Source organism: Leucopleurus acutus, assembly GCF_964270905.1.
Source record: "Leucopleurus acutus genome assembly, chromosome: 1".
Taxonomy (NCBI): domain Eukaryota; kingdom Metazoa; phylum Chordata; class Mammalia; order Artiodactyla; family Delphinidae; genus Leucopleurus; species Leucopleurus acutus.
Window position 1 is genome coordinate 141159925 of NC_139142.1, and position 23945 is coordinate 141183869.

The following is a 23945-nucleotide window of genomic DNA, read 5'->3' on the forward strand; positions in this document are numbered from 1 at the left end:
GACACCTTAAACTTGTCCAAAGTTAAACTCACAGTGCCTCCAATCTACTCCTCTTCCTTGGTCCCTCCTCACTGAATGTCGCCATCTTCATTCAGTGGCCCAAGCTGAAATCTATCACCCATATCGCCTCTCTCCCACACACCCCTGTGGTTTCTATCTCTTAAATCTCTCTCTTATCTGTTCGCTTCTCTTAATGCCCTCTGTTTTACTCCAGGCCACCCACATTTCCTCCCCAGACTACTGTTAACAAAAATCTAAACTGGTTTTCTTGGTCTTGCCTCCTTTTACCCTACACTCCTTGAAGCAGCCTGAGTAATCCTTCTAAAATGCAAATCTGATGTCAATTCCCACTGCAGGGGTAGTCAAGTCCTTCCCTTCTTCTTCCACATTCGTCTCAGTTTAGAGACTCATGCTGCTTCTCTAATTCCCCAGCCCTCCTCCTCTTTCCTCCCTAGCGCCTCCCCCCACAATTTAGTGAGATTAGATGCTCTTACTATGTTTTCCCACACTCCTTATCTTTCCCTACTATAACACTCTTCACACTTCTTTATTATAATTGTTTATCTTTCCTGCTAGGCCGGGAACCTTGTCTATATGGCTCACCATTGCATTCCCCTAAGAGAGGGCAGGACCTGAGACATATGAAGTGCATTATTAATATTAAACAAAAGAACAAATAATTTTGTTATCCCAGTACCCAGGATATCTGGCAAGTAAGAGGTCCTCAGTAATATTTGTTGAGTCAATAGATTGTTGTTGAACTAAAGATGTGTGATTAACTAAAGCAACGTGTAACAAGCAAAATTAATACTGTGAAGGCTTTGTCCTTAAGGAGCACATATCCTTCTTAACTGGGCTTAATTAGAGATGGCTCCCTAGAACAGGTGGCTTTTGGAAGAGAAAGGGAGAAATAAAAATTCTTACCTAGTGGAATGTAAAGAGCAAATGTAAAAATGTCAACATCTGTGCAGAAGAAAATCATGTTCTTAAGACCTGGGTAATTCCTAGTTTAAAACTGCTGTGACTTGGGAGTGTTCTGTACTGGGATCTACTTGTCAAGGAGCTAGCTTTCTTCTCTACCTTGGATACTGGGATTCAGCCAGGGAATCAGCTGCAGAATCTAATTACTGCCAGCAATTAAACACTGAACTATATTGCCTCTCTAAAGTTGAAAAATAATCCTTTCACTATAGAGAATAAGATTCTGACCAAGTTTTATATTCATAGGCTTTATTAATTTTTATATTATAGTACTTAGAATAAATTTCACAAGAATATTTGCTCTAGTTATTTTTGGCCTGCACTTTGATAACTTACACTAACACAATGGCCAGTCTGTTTTCTTTGCTGTAAAAGTTTCTTTGTGCACTATTCCTTGAACATGGGTCTCACGTTCTAACTTTACTTAGATGAAAAAAAGTGTTAATTTCATGAATGGTTTAATATCACTTCGTAGATTAATAGACTACATAAAAATACGTTGGCTAGCCGTATAAATGTGGATTGATGTATTAGTTGGAAATCTTGTTTGGAGAATGAAAATGATAAATAAGATGCCTAATAAAATGTTTTCTCAGAGATGCCTTACTAAAGAAAGGAGAGGTTAATTACTCCAAATGATGATTTTGAAAGGGAATGTCTACAATGTTGGTTACATTGAAACAAGGTGAAGGATCTGAATTCAAGTGTGTGGGTTACTTTACAATCTTACTCTTGAACTGTTATAAAGTCTGTAATTTTTAATCTGGGGCTTCATTTATTAGTGGTTTATTAGAGTGGGTTTTGTTAAAACTGATTTAAGCACAAGCCAGCAATATACTATTCGGTCACCCTATTTTACAGAAGGTGCTTTAAACTTCTGATTTAATCCTGATACACACAGTGGACTGATAAATTAACTAGAGAGTTCACAAAGGTCATACATGAAAAACAATCTGATTACTTTATTAGCCACAACTCATTTATTTTTCAAACTTGGAGATAAATGCAAGTTTCCTTTTCAAAGTCACATTATTATGCATTTTATACTTATGATACAATGAAAATTTTCCAGACTTAGAAAAGATGACTGAATATTAACATTTGCCAGGCAATTTACAGTTTCCAAAGAGCTTTCTCATTAATTACCTCAGAAAACTGAATAATGATGTGATTATTAAAGGTTAATTAAGCAAATACTTGTGAAGTAATTGGGAGGTAATCTATTTCTAATGTAACTGGTCAATCAGGGGTATTTAGGAAATATTTTTGCTGGTTAACAAGTCTAACCAAAACAAAAAGATATTTAAATTGTTTCCCTAGTGGAAAACAATAAGCCCGTGTTTGCTCTTTTAAGCGTCAATTGTTTCAAAGGGCTCCTGATTCCACCGTTTTGATGGTTTGAGAGGTTTTATGAGGACTCTGAGCTTACCCCTCCCAATGTTACCGCAAACCTCACACGGCTTTCTGCCAGTTGAGAATAAAAGAAAATATCTGAAGAAAGTAATTACGAGAAGGCACAGAGGGCTGTGGAAGTCAGAGAACTAGCCATCTACTTGCGGAAAGCAACACATTTTGGTTACTGGGTATACGGAACAGTGAATAAAAATCCAACTCATTAACAATCGAACATGACTCTCCAAGTGCATAACCAACACAACAAAATTTTCTCAAAATATTTTCCATGGGTGTAACTTATAAGATTTTCAGTATTCTCATCAGCAGTATAACTCCAAACTGCTTACTCCTAACTTTGGGTAGCCTGGGTGCTGCCTCACGATTACCAAGTGGTTTAAAATCACATCCCTCCTGCTCCCGCTTTACCAGCGAAGAGACGTTATTTCCAGGTACGAAATGCGAGGTGGCCCGCAAAAGTAGAGGTAAAAGGTCTCAGTTACAGCCCGAGGATCAGCCCTGGGGAGTCATGGGGCTCGGCTTAGGTCCCCGCACTGGCTGGTGGAGTGGACACCGGGCACCTTTGTCTGCGCCCTGCTTCCCTGGACCCGGGCGGAGAGCCGCGGGTGGGGGGGCGGGTCCAGCGGTCCGGGCGGGCCCGGCACTGTCCTGGGTAAGCTCGCGGCGAGGGCGGCCCGGCCGGGAAGCGGGAGGTCAGAGGCGGGGCGGCAGGCCCCCTCCCACGGGAGCCGCGCCAGGTCCCAGCAAGAGCCGGGAGGGATCGCTATTGTTTTTGGCTGGCACGTTAAGCCCCACGCCGACCCTCTGCGCACCCAGGTTTCCTCCCGGAGGCCATTCGGCTTCCTCTGAGGCCCTATATAGGGGCCTTGGGCCCAGGCTGAAAGAGGTGCGCGCCCGCTCCGGCCTCTCGGACAAGCCCGGGCTCGGAGCGCCTCTCGCCCTCAGGTCTCCGTAGCCAGAGGCGTCTGGAGAGGTGAGGCGGGGGAAACTTCTCCCCGGTGCGAGGAGGCCAGGAGGAGGAGGAGAAGTAGTAGTAGGAGGAGGATCCGCTTCTCCGGGGTTTCCCTGACGCCAGCAGCAGCGCTAGACGCGCGCTCCCCGCGCCTGTCCCCGGCTCCGGGGGCAAGGGGGAGGGGAGCGTGCCCGCCGCCGCGGCCCGCGAGGCGGCAGCCGGGATTGGACCGGGGCGGGCCGCGCGCGGAGCCTAGGAGGTGTCGGCGAGGGAGGCGCGCGCCTGCGCGTGCGCGGGGGTGCGCGCCCCGGGTCCCCGCCCCCCACCCCTGCCGCCCGTGGTCTCCGCCCCCCTTGCGCTGCTGTGTGGAGCCGGAGTCGGCGGTGGGTGGCGGCGCCTGGAACCTGGAGACAGACCCACCTCCCCGCCCCGGAATGTAGTGACTCCCCGCTCTCCGCTCTCCTCCCCTCTCCTCCCCACTGCAGGAGGGAGGCGCCCCCGAGTCTCCCCTCCCGCGAGAGGGGCCGCGCGGGCCGGGCCGGGCCGGGCTGGAGCAGCGGCGGCGGCGGCCGCCGCGGGAGCCTAGCCTGCAGCGAGGGACCGGCTGAGGCGCGCGGGAGGGAAGGAGGCGAGGGCTCCGCCGCGCTGCCGCCGCCGCCGCTCGCGGGGAAGAGATGGCGGCGGAGCGGAGAGCCCGGCGACTCCTCAGCACCTTCTCCTTCTGGCTCTGCTGCCTGCTGCTGCTCGAGCGCCGGACGTCGGGCGCCGCGGCCGCCAGGAGCGGCTCCCCGCCGCAATCCCCAGGTAAGCGGCGGTCGTGGGGTGCGGGCCCGGGAGGCGCGGGGTGGGGGTGGGGGCGGGGGCGCGGCACCGGCACCGGCGGCGGCCGCTGCGGTGTTTTTGTTTAGGATCCAGGAGGAAACGTGTAGGAACTTCTCTGCCTCGTCTCGGGTTGCCGAGGAGAAAGGGGGTCGCGCAGGGTAGAGAGTGAAGTGGGCAGGCGGGGGCGCTGCTGGGGGAGGGGCGGCCGTGGGGGCGCATCGGGGGCTCCGGGCTATAGTTCTGCGCTTTGTACCCGGAGGCAGGTTCACCCCTCGCCTCCCTCCCCTCCCCCAGGCTCATCCCACTTGTAAGAGTGGGACATTCTTGTGCTCACACAAGCACCAGTAGAGGCCACTACACACCTCATTAAATAAACAATCGTACGGCCAATTCATTAATTTTCAGGAAAGGAAGCGGGAGGGGGGCTTGAACTCCGCATTCCCTGGCCAGGGATTTCCCAGCTGAAGTCTCAGGGAAGCGCTGGTTGATCTCGAGGGACTCCTCGTGCGGGATTTGTAGCCCCGAGGCTGTGGAAGATAGAGGGTGTCCGAGGGACACGGTTGTCCCCTCATAACCAGTGGTGTTGACTTAACGATGAGGGCGCCTTGGAGAACAGCTCCAAGTGATTCTGTTAGTGTTCCCGTTATGAAAATGCTTGTTCTTTCCTGGGAATTACAACTATATTTACAGCCTGTTAACTGCTCTTAACCTAGGGAATGGTCTAAGCATCGGATTTTAAGTACTTGAACGTTGTTTTCAGGTGGCAATATTTAAGTATATTTAGCCGCAAAAGCCATTTTCAGGTTTTCTATATCATAGATTATTGAAGTCACCTGCATTCCTATTTATTTAAGGGGACCAATTAACAAAACGCCAAACCTGCCCGTAAGGACCTTACAGAGTAATTGCGGAGCGGGACACACTCAGCAGATGAAGGACAAATTAGCATGTAATCTGTTTAAATTGTTTGACCAAGGTGGTGTATCATAAAACTTGACAACTTTCACCTACTTGCATGAGATCCGAAATTTCTGTATTTGAAAGTCATCTTGTCAGGCACAGTGGCAGCTTCTATTCACTAAACCATTACTTGTTTTTCTCTGGTTTATATTTAAAATCACACGGCAATGTAATTTGGCTGATAAAAGCTTTCTTTTGATATTCTTACAGAGTATATGTAGTACACGGCTTTTGCCAGTGTTAAATGCTTTAACCCTGAAGTACCAATGGGTATTATCAAAACAGCCACATAAACAATAGTGTTTTAGTATCACACTTGCACATTCAGCCTAGAGTACACATGTTGGTCCTGAAATGTAGGTAACTGGTCCAACCCTTTCTATTCTTGTGGATAGGCAAGAAAAATGTAACTATCTTGGAAGACTCTTATTTAATTTTACATGTAGTTCATCTATTATGTGTGTGTTACTGCTTAAAATTTTGTCAATAATTTTGTAAGTAAAGTGCTAGTAATTTTAGATTAATAAAAATAATAAGTCTCTTAGGAAGTCATAACATCTGTCTCAACGTTAATTCAATTGATGGGCTTTTATTTTGTGCTGATGAGAGGTGTAAAGCATGGCTGAAATGTGCACTTTGCCTTCATGGAGTTTGCCGTCTGGCATGTGGGTTAGAAAGATAGCCATTTTAGCCACTAATTATATAGTAATTAAGTTGTTGTGATAAGCACTACTGAGGAGAAGAGTAGGTTTTGAGAAAGCGTATACTGCAGGGACCTAACCTAGACTGGGTGTCAGGGTGTCTCAGAAGTGAGATCTGAGTAGGAGTGGAGGTGAGGAGAGTCACAGCTAATTAGTGGTGTGGTTGGGTCTAGAGCACGGATCTTCTGATCCTGTGCAGAGTGCTTTCCACAAACCATTCTGCCTCACTTCCAAAGGGAAAGGAATAACTGCAGCAAGGAAGGGTTGGTCAGTTCTTTCGCCAGCTGCAGAGACATCAAGGGGATTGAGAAGGGAGTAAGCAGCAATGGAACAAGCTGTTTCAATAAATCAGATGTCATTCGTAAGTGGTTTAATTTTTTAATTGCTGTAGAGAGGTAGCTGAGATACCTTTTTGTAGGGGATTACAGTGAATAGGTGGTAGGGTATGGAGATATTTGGTAGTAAAAGGAGAACAATAGGATGTGGGACAACAGGATAAATGGAGTGTTTTTCCAACATTGGGTAGACATGAGGAGGTGGAGGAAAGAGAGAAGGACTGGTGATAGAAAATGGCAGCAGTGGCAGAGGGTTGGAAATGATTAGGCACACAGTCTGGCTTTAGGAAGCAAGGAGGGGCAGATTACTGAAAAGATATGCAGGGACCTAGGGAAAGATGACATGATAAAGTCACCCGTGCATTGCAGGTCTTCTCTAATCAGAGTGAACAGGTTAAGGAATGGTGCTCAGGTGGGATTGGGATGCCAGAATGGAGAACGTTAGGAAGACAGTGTGAGAGCTTATTTGAAATCAGTTTGAATTTGAAGTAGACTAGATCAGCTATTTCTACCATTTCAGCATCAATTTTTTTGTATCCCAAGAGCAGAAATAGTGAAAAGTTTTAATCCAGTATTGGTTGCTTCTGAGTTACATGAAATATGTAGAAATTGTTTTTTAAAACTTTTCTTAGAATAATCAAATATCCAATTCTCTGATCAGATTGCAAAAGAACATTTGATGTCCTAATGATGCTGAGGCTAGCCTTGACCTAGACTTCAGAGGTGTACTATAGAGGTCATGTAGCTATACTTCTCATTTAAGGTAAGAATCCTCTTGTCAGCATCCTGCATAGGTGACTCTGTCTGCCTGAATCATTAACTTGGTGATGTGATTCATTACCTCACAAGGTAGTCTATTCCCGTTTTGAATAACTTCTTTTAGTAAACTTTGCTTTATGTAGTACATTTAACTTTAATTTTCACCCTCTCCACCTTCTTGAATTTTTTTTATCTTCTCCTGCCTTTTTTTTGGCGTCACCCTATCTCCTGATTCATCTCATACTCCTCTGATCAATTCTTCATTTGTTTTCAGGTTTTTCTTTCATATTCTCATCAAATATTGGTATCTAAGGTTGATCTCATTCTGTATACTTTACTTGTGTTCAGTTGCTACTGTAAGCTAATGACTCTCCTAGTCCACTCTGCTTCACGTGTCACTCTGTAGCTTCACTGAAGAGGTACCTTGCATTACACAAGACCAAAGGTAAACTCATCTTTGTACCTCTTCCCTCATCCCCTCTCTCCAGACAATAACAAACCAGTTTCTGGTCCAGGACTCTCATATTGTTTGAATGATTGCATGGACTTGTCTTCCTTTGTTACCCACCTTAGACATCACTGTTCATCACTCAACCAAGTTGTGATCTAGAAGTCATCCTGGACTCTCCTCCTTCCCTCTTTCCCATAGCCAGTAGTTCTTGATTTTTTTTTTTTACCTCTAGATATTTCTCGAATCATCATCACTCCACCTAGAGTAACAATAGTAGCTCTGTAAATTAATCTCTTTATCTCTGCTGTTAGCCTCTAGAAGTCTGTCCTCCTGCTAGAATGAACTTTCTTATATATTTTTCTGAGCATGCCACTCTGCTACTTATAAACTCTTAGTGTTCTGTAGCTTGAGTGTTAGAGTCTGAACTTCTTGGCATGAAGATTGTGAGGCCTTTTGTGTTCCTTACTACAGGCCTCCCACACTCCCAGCTTAAGCCTCATCTCTTGGCACTTCTAATGTGTACCTGGTGCTCCACCACTCCAGGTTAACTGCAGAGCTTCAGGTCTCCAGGCCTTTGCACATGCTGTTCTTTCTTTCTGGTTTTTTTTAAAAAATTAATTAATTAATTAATTAATTTTTGGCTGCATTGGGTCTTTGTTGCTGCGTTTGGGCTTTCTCTAGTTGCGGCTAGCAGGGACTCATCTTTGTTGCACTGCACAGGCTTCTCATTGCGGTGGCTTCTCGTTGTGGAGCATGGGCTCTAGGCGTGCAGGCTTCAGTAGTTGTGGCATATGGGCTCAGTAGTTGTGACGCACGGGCTTAGTTGCTCTGTGGCATGTGGGATCTTCCCGGACCAGGGTTTGAACCCGTGTCCCCTGCGTTGGCAGACGGATTCGTAACCACTACACCACCAGAGAAGTCCCTTTCTTCCTGCTAATGCCACTTCCCACCTACTCATCTGTTCAGTGCATTTTTTTCTAGTAGCCCCCTCCCTCAAAGAGAGTTAGAGTCATCATTCTCTGTGTGCCCATAGCTTTCTGAGTCCTTTTCATCTTGTGTTACTTATTTCTTGTCTTCTCTACTAGTCTGACCCTCCTGAGGATTTGGACTTTTCTTACATGGTGTAGAACAAACATCTAGCACAGAGTAGATCCCCATTAATTGTTTATTGAATTTCTTTTAACTCCCGGGCCTTACAGCACAAATCTGATCCCTTTATATGATGGTCCTTCACATGTCTGATGACAAAATTTGTGTGTGTGTGTGTGTGTGTTGCTCTCTCCTTCTTTCTAAATTAATCATCCTAATTCCTTCAGCCACTCTTCATCTTACTTAGTTTTTGACCTTTTGTGAGTTTGGTCATCATCTTCTGGATATGCCGCAAATTTAATATTTATTAGTTTTGTCATCTTTGGAAAGATCAGTGATCATACTAATTGATCTGTAAACAGAGAGCGATGCCCTGCTTTGCCTGCCTAACTGGATGAAGTATAAAGGAGTTCATAGATTTCCAGGATGAATGTTCAAAGGAGATAAGAAATGTGACCGCTTTTAGTAAACCATATGAAAGTTAATATGTAGAATGGTGAAAAAAGACGTAGGATATGGAGGCAGAGGATTTGGATGTGACTCATGGTTCTACACATTTCCATATATCTGTTGGGGGCTATAGGCAGGCAAGAATAATACCTTGCTTGCCTAACTGAATTGTCAGAAGAATGAAATGTAAAATTGCTTATAAACTGTAAAGTACAGTGTCTGTATAGAATGGTTTTAATGTTTTTTTGTGAACTTAAAAATATAGTATAATTCTATTAAATTTTTGAAAGTGTAGTTTTCTTTCCAGCAATTTATCATTGTTGGTTTCTTCTTTACGAGTTTTCTCTATGCTAATATAAAATATAGGGGTAACATTAATCTCATTATGTGGAAGTTCTGTTTACCTATTTCATAGTCTTTCTTGCCAAACCCTTCATTTTATTACTGACTTTTGTGTGTTTGGGAGGTATTTACCATGCCATTGGTAGGCATTTTGGCTTCTAGGTAAAATTGCATCAACAATAAGAGAACAGTCAGTGGAAATGACTATAGGTAAGATATTATTGACCCAGAGAGCTAATGAGGTGAGGAAAAGTGTTTATGATGTTTAAAAATTGACTTTTTCATGGGACACAAGCCAGTGAAAGATGATATTAAAATATAACCCCAGTTTTGGATTTGTTTAGAATCAAAGGAGTTTTTTGACTAAAGATTTTGAAAACAGACAAAAAATTCCATTTAGACCCACTGGTATAACTGTTGGTATATTTCTTTCTAGTCACTATCTATATGGCACATCATTTTTATGTTGTAATCATGGTGTATGTACAACCTTATATGTGCATTATTCCATTTTTCTTTGTTGCCGCACTATCTTTAAATCGTCAATTAAAATAAGTTTTTTAAAAAATACTTAAATACATGTTTGTTTTGAAGTAAAAAGAAAGTACATAAAGTAAAACTTCCACCAGCAAATTCCTTTTTTAACCCGTAAATAACCACTGTTAATACTTTTTCTTCTGTATTTACAGAAGATATGTGTGTATAGTTTTATTTTTTACACATAAGCAGGATCATACTAATTGTTTTTCAACTTGTTTTTCACTTAATAATGCGTTGGAGATCTTTCCATACCACTGAATACAGATTTTCCTATAATCATTATTTAAAATGTCTGTACTCTTCCAGTGAATGAATATAATATTAATAGTGGCCAATAAAAGTATTTATTGAATACTCACTGAGCTGTAGGCACTGTACCACTCTCTATTACATGCATTTAATCCTTTATACATCCTGTGAGGAAGATGGTAATATCTCCCCATTCTACAGTTGAGGTAACTGAGTGTCAAATATTAAGTGACTTGTCATAGGCCTCACAGTTCTCATGTGGAAAAGTCGGCATTCAAATCCAGTCCTTTACAGGTCGAAAGTCTATGCTCTTTATTATACTGCATACTGCTGCTAACAGTTATTCTCCTTTTATAGATGTTGACGTTGTTTTCAGTATTTTGCTCTAATAAAGAATGCTGTAATGAACATCTTCCCACGTGTAGTCTTTCCTTCCGTATTTTGGATTCCCTTGTATAGGATTATTGGTGAAAAGATAATTTGTGTGTGTATGTGGGAGTCAGGGTTCCATTTATTTTAGAAGAGTAATGATACCATTGAGTAATACCATTCATTGACCAGTACTTTTACAATTTCTTCAAGATATTTCATCTTTAATTGTGACCTTAAGGCCATAATTTTAAAATGCAGGTCCCATAACTTCTCTGTTTCATCTGTTAACTGAAGGAATTAATTAATAATTAATAGGTGATCTCAAAGGTCCCTTCTATCTCCAAGTTTCTATAACTCTGAAGTCTATAAAATTGAGTAGTAGATTTATCTCAGCTAAATGACTTCTGCTAAGTTTTGTGTTTGAACACTGATCTCGTTTCTGTTCTTTGATTCAAGAATTACCTTTTGTCATTCTCTAAAGCCCAAGTTACTATGCATCTTTTTTTTTCCAGTGTGAAGTCGGATATGATTGGGAAAACCTTTTAAATTGCCCGTAAATGATCGTGTATGATTTTATTTTATATGTGTAAAAATAGCTTTAGGGCTGATTTCAAGAAATAAAACTTCAGTGTTAAGCAATTGTGAGATATTTTAAGTTGCAGTACTACTTGAAATATTAGATACTCTTAGGCTTATAACGGATGTAAAGTAAACTGGCAAGGTTACTGATCTAGCTGATATTTTGATTCTGCCTTCAACTTCTTTATGTAAAGAAAGGAGAGAGAGGTAGTGAGTGGTTTTATATGTCCTATTTTACTAAAATCAGTACTTGAGTTCATCTTGTTAAGGAGTTAGCAGTTGGGCAGTCTGAATTTCAGATTGTGTCTTTGCTTTTCCTATTAAAAAGAAGCATGAGAAATAACTTCCTGTTAAAAATTTGTTATTGAAGTATAGTTGATTTACAAGGTTGTGTTAATTTTTGGTGTACAGCAAAGTGGTTTAGTTATACATATATATTCTTTGTCATGTTCTTTTCCGTTACGGTTTATTATAGGATACCCTGTGCTATATAATAGGACCTTGTTGTTTATCTATTTTATGTATAGTAGTTTGTATCTGCTAATCCCAAACTCCTAATTTACCCCTTCCCATCCCCTTTCCCCTTTAGTAACCATAGTTTGTTTTCTATGTCTGTGAGTCTGTTTCTGTTTTGTAAATAGGTTCATTTGTGTCATATTTTAGATTCCACATATAAGTGATATTATATGTTACTTGTTTTTGTCTTTCTGATTTACTTCACTTAATATGATAATCTCTAGGTCCATCCATGTTGCTGCGGATGGCATTAAGAAATAACCTCCTTTAAGTTTGTTTTATGGCAAGAATGTTTACATTTAATTTTGTAGTCAGTTGGATAGTTCTTGTATAGCCAAAACTAGAAATTTAGGTAATTTTGACTAGTTGCAAATATGTTATCTTTGAGGTATAATTATGCACAGAGCCATGCACTGTGGAGATACTAAGATGAATTGGACATATTTTCTATCCTTGGTCTAATAGCAGAGATAATAACTTAATTTGGAGAGAGAAAATGTAATTACTGCTGTAGGTGGAGAAACAAATTCTGGAATCATTGTGTTACTATTAATCAAGTAATAGTACTACTTTTCTCATAATTTTGGTTCTTTGTCTTTAGAGTAGTCCCAACTTAGTTTTAACAGGTCAGTAGACTAGAACTCTCAGAGAGAGTTATTTTTCATTTCCTCTATGTGAAATGATTACTGGAATGTTTGAATATATGAGAATGCTAATAATGGAGCCAACTGGGGGTGCAGCTACTTCCATGTCTTCAGGAAATCCGGAGATTGATCGTACAGGTTTTCAGGATTTATTACTGGTCAGTAATAGCCAGTAAAACTTACTGAGGAGTCCTGAGCAGAGTGAATTTTTAAAGTGATACCACATGGAAACTGAATACAGAACATTTGTTTTTCAGGTGCAAAGTAAATGAGTAAGAAAAAAATTTACCAGGAAATATCTTTATGTGTAAGGTCTAGTTAAGATTCTAGCATTATCATATACAAATTCAGGGAATAGAATAACAAATTATAAGTTTTATTTATAATTTTTATTCATGGCATGACTTTTAATGTAAAAACTAAAATTTGAGGATCTTTTTGGTTAATAGTTGAAAGCTTTTGGTTTGAAGTTGGGTTATTAGTTTTAAATTTACACAGTGTTGTGTGTCCAGGAGATTGTATGTACACTTCCTATGGCGATAACCCCTTTATTAATAGCACCCCACCTACATAGAACTCAACCATCATGCACCCTCACCTCCAGAACGTAACTGAAGACTAGGGAATAAGAGAAATAATTTTCAAAGTCTGTACATTGAAGTAAATAAGTTTCTCAGAGTCCCAAAAGTCTTTATTTAGAGCCTATTTATCTTTAATTCATATGTAGTTCTAACAGACTGTATTGTCTTATTTCTAAGTCGATAGTTGATCAGAAGTGGTAGAAAGACTGTCTTGAAATGCCCCCTAACAACAGCAGTTAGTCACCTTTGTAAGGAATAAGATTTAAAATAAACGTAAGACCACAGAGATCTTCCTTAAACAGAAATGGTTGTCTCAGCCAAGTTGAGGAAAGTTTCTTTTCCTTTCCATCACTGCCAATGGGTATTTCCTGCCCCTGGCCATTTCTTTTGCCCCTCCTCCTATAGATACAGCTGCTGTCTGGAAAGAAATATCTTCCCTCAGAAAATTCTGTGGAGTCCCATCTCACCTCAAATTAGTGTTAGTCCAGGCTGACACTCGAGGTGGGAGAAAAGGAAATATGAATAGGAAAAGAGGTGAGGTGCCAGGGCAGGGTTCCTTCTCTGCTAGTCCCTACCCCTCAAAGCCATAGAATTTCTCTATTAGCAGCATTTTTAACCCTGATGGCTAAAATATGTCTGTCAACTTTAAATTTGGGGGTAAAATTAATTGTTGGTTTGATTTTAAGAAAATAAAAAATATTAAAAATTTTTCAAACAGTATGTAAAATAAAAAGTGAGATCATACATTCCAACCCTCTCCCCAGTGATAATCACTTTTAATAGCTATGGACTTTCTGTTTTATCTATACAATTAAATATTTAAAATATATAATATATACATGTATAACAAAACTAACAAGTGATGTAGTGCTGTGCATACTGTTTTCCAATGTGTTTTAGGACATCTTCCCATGTGAGTACATACAAATTTATCACAGTTGTTTTGATAGCCACATGGTATTTTATAGATGTATCATAATTTAACCAATTTCTTTTGATGCTCCCCAATTTTTATTGCAGACATATGCAGTGAACCCACTTTTACAAAATGTCTTTGTGCACATGTTCAAATATAGTATAGAATAAGTTTGTAAATGTGGAATTGTAGGGTAAAAGAGCATGTGTGTTAAATTTTTTGCTAGTTATTTCCAGGTTGTTCTCCAAAAAGCTGATTTTTCTCTATCAACAGCAAATGAGAGAGTGCTGTTTCCCCACACCCTTGCCAACATACTAGTTATTTTCAGACCTCATAGTCTCTGCCAATCTGATAGATGAAAATGTATATCTCTTTAAATTTTATATTTTAAAATTATTAATGGAATTGAGCATCTTTCAGATTTTTATTAATGGTTTATATTATTTTTGAGAATTGTCTATTTGTCTTTTGTTCATATTCCTTTATCCTGTCTTGAATTAATGGTTCACTTATAAATGTAAATTAAACAATATAATTAAGAATAGGAACAATTTAAAACTTACAACTGTCAAAACTCCCATGGCTACTTGTGGTTTGTCACGTAATGAGAAGTGCATAGAGTAGTTGACTCCGTCTGCTTATCCGACTTCTGCTAACCACTGTTCATGTTTGCTTGATATAGATTCATAAACTTTCAAACTGCTCTACTTTGAAGGAAAAAGAGCTCATTGATTTGAGTGAAAAATAGGAATTGAAACAGATGCTACTACCTCTTTTAAGACAGAGCAATTTTAGTTTGGAGTAAGTTCAGTTAATCAAATACTTGCATGCCAGTTTGACTCAAGATACTGAGGTGGTGGTTTAAAGTGGAAAATGGATTAAGGATGTAGCAGGAAAGACAAGTTTAAGGGACAGGATATGATTTCCATTTTTGAATACCCTGAGCCTGAGATGTCAGCAGATCATCTCTGTAAAGGTATTACAGAATTGGGGCTCAGATGAGAGGTCTCTCTAGACCTCTGGCTAGAAATATAGGTTCAGGAATTATATGATAGAGGTGATAGTTCAAGCCATGAGACTAGATCATTTCACTGAGGAAGGAAGAAGAAAACCTAGGGCAAAGACTTGAATATACACCCATCATTGGGTGTCCAAAGGAAGGAAATATTACTCTGTCTGCAGAACAAGATAAGTACGTAGAATTAGAGCTATGTAAAATGATAAAAGTTCATTTTGCCCCTACATATCTTATTCAGAAACATCTGTGTGAATAAATGGGATAGTGCTAACATAATGTTTGTTCTTTTCCCTTCTACATGCATGGTGTGGCCCTGGGTTAGAGTGCTAGGCAGGGAGAGGGGAAGCTTAAAAGACAATTCTGAACAATTTTTTTTTAAAAGAATTGTAAGATATTTATTTAAAAACATTTATTTATTTATTTGGCTGTGCCGGGTCTTCGTTGCGGCATGCAGGATCCTTTAGTTGTGGCATGTGAACTCTTAGTTGCGGCATGTGGGATATAGTTCCTGGACCAGGGTTCAAACCTGGGCCCCCTGCATAGGGAGCGTGGAGTATTATCCATTGGACCACCAGGAAGTGCCCCCAATTCTTTACTATAAATAACATATATAATAATTTATCACTCTGAACTGAGGTAAACAATGAGTTAATATGTGTCTGTGCTTAGAACAGAGCCTGGTTTATCTTAATCACTCATTAAATGTAAACTGTTGTTTGTTTTTATTATTTCTATAAACTGGATGGAGAGGCTAAAAATACATGAAAATTAGATAAAACTTATATAATTTGGTTTATATTATCTGATGGCTGTGTATAATTAGATTGAGTAAGCTTATGTGGGGAAGGATAAGGGTTTGTTTAATTTGGAGTATTTGGTTAACAAGTTTCGAGGAGGTAGACTTGAGCTGGTTTTGAAGGCGTGAGTAGGCTTTTTAGATGGGTAGGATTTTCTGGCAAGGAGAGTAAAATGAAGAGCAGTATGAGTTGAGGCAGAGTAAAGGCAAAGGCAACAAAAATGTTCTTGATCAGTAAACCATTTCTAGAAGAGACTCACTTTTGTTATTCTGAAATTTATCTTTTGTTATGAAATGGCGGGTGATTATTAGATGATGAAATCATAGGCCAGGTAATCTTTAAAGATTGTGATGCTAGAAGGGAAGCTGGAGGTAGTGCTTGTTCCAATTCTTAATGCCTGAAAGTTAACCTTATCATTACATATTTGCTTCCTAAAACTTCATTTATTTCCTGTTAGGCTTTGTGGGTATCTTTTACGAAACATTGATTTCTCTGGATTTTATTCAGAGCCGCAGAAATAAGCTTCAGGATGATGTGTATTGGGAAGTTACTGAGGAATTAATTTTTGCTACTTTATGAAGAAATCCTTATTTTAAAAAAATTCTGTGGAAGTGTGCACTTCCTTCTTCAGAGTAGGTGTATTTAGGTAGAGATTTTGCAGTTTCAGAATCAGCCTTAATTATCAGTCATTAATGTTCTTGGGTAAGAAATGTCAGGTAATATTATGGTACTAACTTGGTGTGTAGTTCCACTTTGTTCAAAATTGTTTTAAGATTTGCTTCTGCATACGCATAATAATTTGACCTTGATATAAGGTTCCTTTTTCTTTTAGAACTCACTGGACAGCCCCCCCTGCCCTCCAAATTTAGTGCTATACATAATAGTAATGTCTACTAGGTACCCTCATACCCTCATCTTTTTAAAAAAATCTGTATATTTGTAGAATTTTGTGTGTGCGTGGACTTTGAGATTTAGAAATTTCATCAGGATATGATTAGATGGAAGTTTATTCATTGTTTTTTTTTTTCCTCTTTAAAAAATGGTACAGTGAAGTTGCATTTTTGGTTAGGCATTAGGTTTAAATTCAGCCAGTAATGTGAAAACTGCATATTATCATTTTCTCATTTAAATACCTTAGGAAGACCCTACGTTGGAGGCAGATATTTCATCTCAGTAAGTTGGGCTTAGATAACTTTTCTTCTTAGTCTTGGAACAAGTTATTTCTTTTGTTGACTACTAAATAAAGAAGAAGACTTGCATTTGTATTGTTCAAAATCATTTTTTTTTTTTAACTCTAGAACTGAAGTGTGATGAGATGCACATACTAAGAGAGGCACACTGGAGCTGAGCTCAACTAGGAGAACAACAAGTTCATATCTCATATTGCATGCTTATACTGAATGGCAGGTAGAATGGTTCTATTTAAATTATTTCGTATTTTCTCATGTATGATTGAATTCATTTAACTTAAAATGTGTGTATGATATGATTTCTCTCATTAGTGAGTTTTGTTGTTGTTCTGAACACACGAATCTATTTTAGGGTAGGAAAATTTCTTCTATTACTTTACTACCTATACTCTGTATTCTCTTTCTGGAATTCCACATAAGTATATTTTCTCTGTCTCTTTTCTCTATGACACTTTATTTCCCCCTTTTTTGGTGTGTCAATTTTTGCTTTATATGTTTTGAGGCTATATTATTAGATGCGTATGGATTGAGAATTGCTGTCTTTCTGGTGATTAAAGTCTACTTTTTTCTGATTTTGATATAGCTATATCAGCTGTTTTGCTTAGTGTTAAAATAAGAGTTTTCACCCTTTCACTTTCAGCCGTTTTTATAGTCTTATATTTATGTTGTGTATGTAGCATACTCTTAGGTTTTCTTCTTCTTTATTTAGACTGACAATTTTTGCCTTTTTTTCTAGAGCTCTTAGTCTATTTACATATAATGTAATGGCTAATATATTCAGCTTTAAATCTTCCATTTTTATTATTTACTTCTCATTGCTTTGCCTGTTCTGTGGTCCCCTTTCTCTTTTTTCTTGATGCCTTTTGGTTATCTTCAGTTATGCAGTTTTTCCCTCTCTTTTAGTTACCAGTTATATATTCTTTTACTATTCATTTAGTGGTTCTTAACACATTATTGACTGGGATTTTTGCAGACACTAACGCCTGTGGCCATAATACGTCTCCGGTCAAAAATGTGTTAAATGTATCTTTGACTTACTACTTTTACCATTTATTGGATAATACAAGACCTTTTGAACACCTTAATTCTATTTGTCCTTTTCTTCTAATTTTTGTTATTATTGTTATGTATTTTAGTTCTGTTTATATTTGATAGCCACATGACATTATTATTTTATAAGCCATTATTGATTTAGATTTACCCAATGCCCCTTTTATTTGTCAGTTGCTCTTCATTTCTTTCTGCATCTCTGAGCTTCTATTTGGGGTCATTTCCTTCTGCCTGGAGAATATCCTTCAGTATTTAGTTAGGTCTGCTGGAGATGAATTCACTCAGCTTTTGTCTGTCTGAAAACATCTTTATTTCATCTTCAATTTTGATATTTTTGGTGGGGGCTGCTGGATGTAGAATTCTAGGTGACAGTTTTTTTCTTTCAGCCCTTTAAGAATGTCATTCCATTGTCCACTGAACTCCATTTTTGATGAGAAATCAGCCATAAGTCTTATTTTTACTCTCTTGTGGGGAATGTGCTTCTCTCCCTCTTTCCCCCTTTGGACACTTTTAAGATTTACTCTCTATCTATGATATTCAGAAATCTGACTGTGATGAGCCTCGTTGTGATTTTCTTTGTATTTATCATTCTTGCTGAGTTTCTTGTATCCGTGGAATGATTACTTTCATCATTTTTGGAAAGTTCTTGGCCATTATCTCTTCAAATATCTTTTCTTCCCCATTGGAGTTTAGGCTTAAGGCTTCTTTGAATCCTCGTCATTCTGATGGGTTCAGAAAAACTATGGTTTTTGTAGTTTATCTGTGTTGTTTTGGTTGTTGAGGTTAAGAGTGACAGTCTCTTATGACTTTCTGCATTCTAACCAGAGGCAGCACTCCATTTATTGATTTCTTAATTTCATTTATTGTATTTTTCAGATCTAGAATGTCTGTTTTGCTTTCTTTTATAGTTTCTAGGTCTCTGCTGAAATTCTCCATACTGTATCTTTATTCCTTAACCCATCCTGTCATACGTGTTACCATGAAGGTTTGCTTTTATATTTGTTATTTCTCCTGGTTTTGGGGTTGTCTTTTGTTTTTATGTGCTTGTTTATTTGTGATTGAGTGCCAGGGATTGTTTATGAAAAATTATAGACATAATCTGAATGCTACTATCTTCTCTCAGAAAGGATTTACCTTTGCTTCTCTTCTGGAATGTGGTTATATGAAGTCACTAATAATCTCAGGTCACTTTAATCCATTCAGGGATTGAAATGATTTAAAATTGGGCTTCAGACCTTATGAGCTGAAATATTTTGGGTTTACTTTTATTTCTTGTATGTAGCCCTTTGAGGTCCTAATCCACAGTTTAAGAGGTTTATCCTCCTCCTTGGCAGGTCCTCACTCCAATTTTTGTCCCCTCAGGGCTTACGTCTGTCAAGAGCTATGCTCATCTTCTCAGCCTCTTCAGCAGTAGTGGCCTTTAGAATCCACAGATACCTCTAGGTTAAAGAAAAACAGCTCCAAATACCAGGTTTATTTATTTTGATTTTCTCATTTTCTAGATCTTGGTCCCTTAATTCCTCATGACCTTGATTGCCCTCACACAGATCTTTTGTATTTTGTCTAGTTTCTCTATTTCTCCTTAGTGGAAGAGTTGGTCTGAACTGCCTACTCCGTCATTCCTGGAAGCTGAACTCTTGCAATGCCCCTTTCGTCTTTTCTCTTATTTGTGTTCTGTTAGAAATTTTCACGCTTGTCTGGTTTTTTGTCATGTGCAATCTGCATTTGTTGCCCCTGTTGTATTTCTTTGAAAAATTATTCAGTTGTTTTGTGGCTGAAAGCAGTCTGTCCTGATTTCAGATTCTCTTTTCATGTGCATGGTATTCTCAAGTTTTTTTAGGATTTCTACAGTTGAGATTTCTGTAGTTAGGAATTCTAGTACTTTAAAGTTTTCTCTCAGTAAATTTTCCAGGTGAAAAATTGTTTCAGTTGATAGAACAATCACTCCTTTAGCTCCTGGGTCTTTTAAAGTGTCTATTGATGGGTACTTGTAATGATGGGATGGTGTCTGTGTGTGCAGAGTATTGCTAGTTGAGATGGACTCTTAAACGTACGTGGGTTCATGTTCTAATGTTTCAGGTCTAGATGAAAGGAGAAAATTTTAGACTTGCAGTAATTTTGTGTTGCTAGATCATTGGTTTGTAGGGAGTAGGGGTGCAAGGTATAGTCATACTGCTGTGAAATAGGTTTACTGCTACCGTGTTTGTTTTCAGTGCTGGAATTAAAAAATTCACAATTTAAATGCTGGCAGTTGGCTGTGGAACTAGCAGTAGCAGCCTCTTCTCTTTCTGCCCCTTGTCTCAAAACTTCACTTCACACATGATCTGCAATGTGAATGCTCTGCCAGGTGCTTTGCCAGGCTTTTTTCTTGGAGGCACCCCAGGCCCACATATGGTTGGCACTCTTCTGTGATTTTCAGTGGGCTGCAGATTTTTCCCCTGGGTTTTTCTTTTAATCTATTCCTTTGATTATTTCAGCGGGTATTGGGGGTGGAGTGTTGGGTAGGCATTGATTACATTTATGAGCTCAGTTTTGCCATCTTGAACTGATAATCTACACTGTGTGTGTGTTTTCTCTTTTCAGTTGGTTTAGTTTGGTGTCTGACCCAATTAAAAAAGAATAGTTTTATTATTTTCTTTTTACTTTTATGTACATATAGATTATAATGCAATTTCTGAAGGACTCTAATAGGCTAATTAACTCTTGCCTGATACGAACTCGTATGGAATGGGGTATTTTTTATTCCACAGACATTTTTGTGAATGTTGAGTATGTTTTCAGGACTGTGCTAGGTTTTGGGATTACAGACTTCAGCAAGTCTCTCAATCTTATGTACCTATTCTTGAGGCAGAGATACATTTCTCTGAGGCTGAAAGACTTTTCTTCGGGAGAATGACAGCAGCAGTGTTCTTAAAATTTTGATTGTTTTTACCCATTGTTAAATATAAATAGGTACAAAGTATTGATAATAGTTCTTAATGTATGTAGAAAATATTCCAGTTAAAATCTTACTTATAATTTTGGCTGTGTTACTCATTTTTTTCCATATATAGTAAATTTCAGTATTTACTGAAATGAAAACTGTATTCTCTGACCAGGTGATCATATCAAATAATAAGGGTTTATGTTACATGCATTATTGCATTTATTCATATGTAACACATACATGGAAAGTAGTATGGCATGACTTCTTTTTAATAAGGAATTCAGAGTTCAGTAAGGTAGGTAGGACATGAAACAGAAAAGTAGAAGTGTTATGTATTCATTATGCAACCTTTTACTTACGGGAAGAAGAATTAGGAATCTGCTTCAGTCTTAAATCTAGAATTTGCCAGTCTGAAAGTCATTCTTTGGAAGTGGTTTGAATGATAAGGTATAGTAGAAGGAATTAGGAAAGCAGGTAGCTGAGGCCACAGGGTGGATTGGAAAAGAAAATGGCTAGCTTCATTATGCTGTTTCAGGAAGGACAACGTTATTTCTATCATAGACATAAAATACACTATAAGGAATGTTGGCTGTCTTCACTTTATATCCAACAAGAATAGTACAATTTAGGAAAAGCTATTTAAATTGAATCTTCCTGACTAATGTTTTGTTGTGATATAAGTTGATTTTCCTCATATGTTCATCTTAGGTTAAATACATTATTTATGTAATGTTATAAACTTGATATGACAAAGTACACTTGCTGCCAGGTTTTCAGTTTTTAATGCAGTGGCTTTCACACTTGTTCAATTGTTAGAACATCTGGAAGCAGTGGTGTACTTTGTGAGATAATTGTGAAGTATTAATACCTTTAATTACATTAAACAAATGAAGTATAATTCTGCAAGCTGTAAATATGACATATGAATGCGGTTCAACTCAGTTTCAATTGAAGAAATATTTAATCAATATTTGTTGTGTACCATAACACAAGATAATTTCGTGATGAAAATGAATTATGGAAGAGGTAACAGAAAACAGAAGTAAGGTTCCCCTCCCCCCCACCTCCTCAATGGTTTATAGTATCTTTTAAGATTAGTTGAGGTCTTCATAGGGGCTGGTTGCTTTAGCCAATGGCAGCATGCCTAAGTGATTCTTGAAGTATAGTCAGTATTTTTCAGAGCATCATTATACATATACTGAGATAAATCTGTGCTCCAGAGGCCTGGTAATCTGCATTTTAAGAAGCATCTGCGAGATTTCTTACAGAGCTTGAGAAGTATTTGCTAAATGTTGCCTGAAAAAAAACCCAGAATATTGCTTCGGAATTTAAAAGAAATAGTGTTTTAGAATGAACTTCCTCTCCAAGGGAATATAATTCATATGATAGGGTAGTTGCTATTTCACTTATATTTAGGAAATGTCTTTTTATAGCTACGAACATTTGGAATATTGAAAAGAATTGCCATTTCGCTGAAAGTCTTTTGTTTTTTCCATGGGAATAATCATATCTAATGATTTTTCAAATGTGAAATTTATTAGAATTTGGACTGTATTAATGTAATATCTGGAAGATTCAAAGTTATAATACATTTTAAAAAGTTTTAGTTTTGCTTTGTTAACTGCTTCAACTTTTGGAAGCAGGAACATAAATGAAAAGTTAAACTGAAAGTCTTATATATATAAACTTTAAAAAATTCTTTCTCCAAAATTGTGAATTTGAGACTCATTCATTCAGTAAACCCTTATTGAGTATATGTTCTATGCCAGGCTCTGTGCTGGGGTGTTGAGGATGATTCAAACTTAAACCCTGTTTTGATAAAGTTCATTTTAGTGGGAATGAGATAGGGAAGGAATATATATATATATATATATATATACACACACACACACACACACACACACATACATAAACAAGTGATTTGTGCATTGCCTAACTTTAAAGAATTTGAAATTCCAGTAAAAGGTATTTAAATAACCATTATATTACATGCAAGAAAAAAAACCACAGTGTGTATACATGTGTGGTGGTAGTGCTAGTGTTGCCTCATAGGCTGTTTGGTAGTCTGGGCAGTCTGCAATGATTTCTTGGATTAGAATGATGGAGGTGCAGAAAAGTTTATGGAATGGGAAGACATTTAGGTGATAAAATAGAATTTGGTGATGGATTGGATTTTGCAGTGAGAAACGTGTCCAAGATGATTGCTAAGGTTCTTTAGGATTTGTATAGCAGGATGGTTGATGGTTATTTGTATAGCAGGATGGTTATGGTTATTTTTGAGGGGAAAGAAATAAGTTTATGGGGGACAAGAAGAGCATGAGCTTAATTTTGGATATAATGAATTTTGATATGCCTTATCCAGGGGGCAGTTTGTTACAGTCTGGAGTGTAGTGAAAGATGTGGGCTGTAGGTTTGTGAGTCATCTGCTTAGAGTGTATGGTTGAGTAGAGAGGATGGGCTGTTACAGGACAGAGAAGTGAGTGGAGAAATAGGAGGAAAACCAGGAGAGGGTTGTATCATAGAAGTCAAGAAGGGAGTATCAGACTTGCTGGTAGATTAAGTATGGTGAGAAGTGAAAAATGTGTTTTGCATTTAGCTACCCATGAGTCACCCATGACCTTACTAAGAGCTTTAATTGGAATTTGGAAGCAGCTTGAGGGACAAGTGGGAAGAGAGGAAATGAAGACTGTGAGAAGTTCCAGAAATTTAGCTGTGAATGAGGATGACTGAATGCAGTGGTTGAGTCTAATAAGAATGGTGTGTGTGTGTGTGTGTGTGTTTATTGGGCAAGACTCTTGAGCATGTTTAAAGGCAGTGGAAGACTATGTGAGAGGGGTAGTTTGAATATACAAGGAAAACAAAATAATAATATAAGTTTCCTGAGAAGGTTGGGAGAATATGGGGTTGATTCTGAGCACAAGTGGAAGGATTTACAGTAGATCAGAGAGGAGAGATAAGGCTACTCTTTAACTGGAGGGAAGGAGCGTAGAATAGGTGAATATTCTTAATAAGGAAGTGAGGTCTTCTGCTGTGCATGTAGAGGTTTGAAAAGCAAGAAACAGTTTTCAGGAGAGTTGGTGAGCAAGTAGACCAGAGTTAGGATTGTCAATACTTTAAAAAGTACTAATATGAGAATATACTGTACTAGATTTACCATGAATTTAAATTCTGTGGGGATAACACTGTTTTCTATGCCTTTTCTCCCCTCATATGCTAGGGGCTCATGAGCTGAGCACCTTGGAGATGGTAGGTTCTCAGTAAATATTTACCCTAAACTACTATCTTTAAGTGAAAAATGCATAAACAGCAACT

General features: G+C 38.6%; 1 protein-coding gene across 2 annotated transcripts in view; it reads left to right on the forward strand.

Moving 5' to 3' along the window:
* Nucleotides 1-4020: 4020 nt before the first annotated feature.
* The window catches only part of NEO1 (neogenin 1), a gene marked incomplete at its 5' end in the record, with an annotated part of 241706 nt that continues 221781 nt past the window's right edge, over nt 4021-23945 (forward strand). For both annotated transcript variants that reach the window (XM_082861203.1, XM_082861204.1), the window contains one exon: nt 4021-4150. In XM_082861203.1, the coding sequence (XP_082717329.1) occupies nt 4021-4150 (130 nt within the window). The remainder of the gene's footprint in view (nt 4151-23945) is intronic.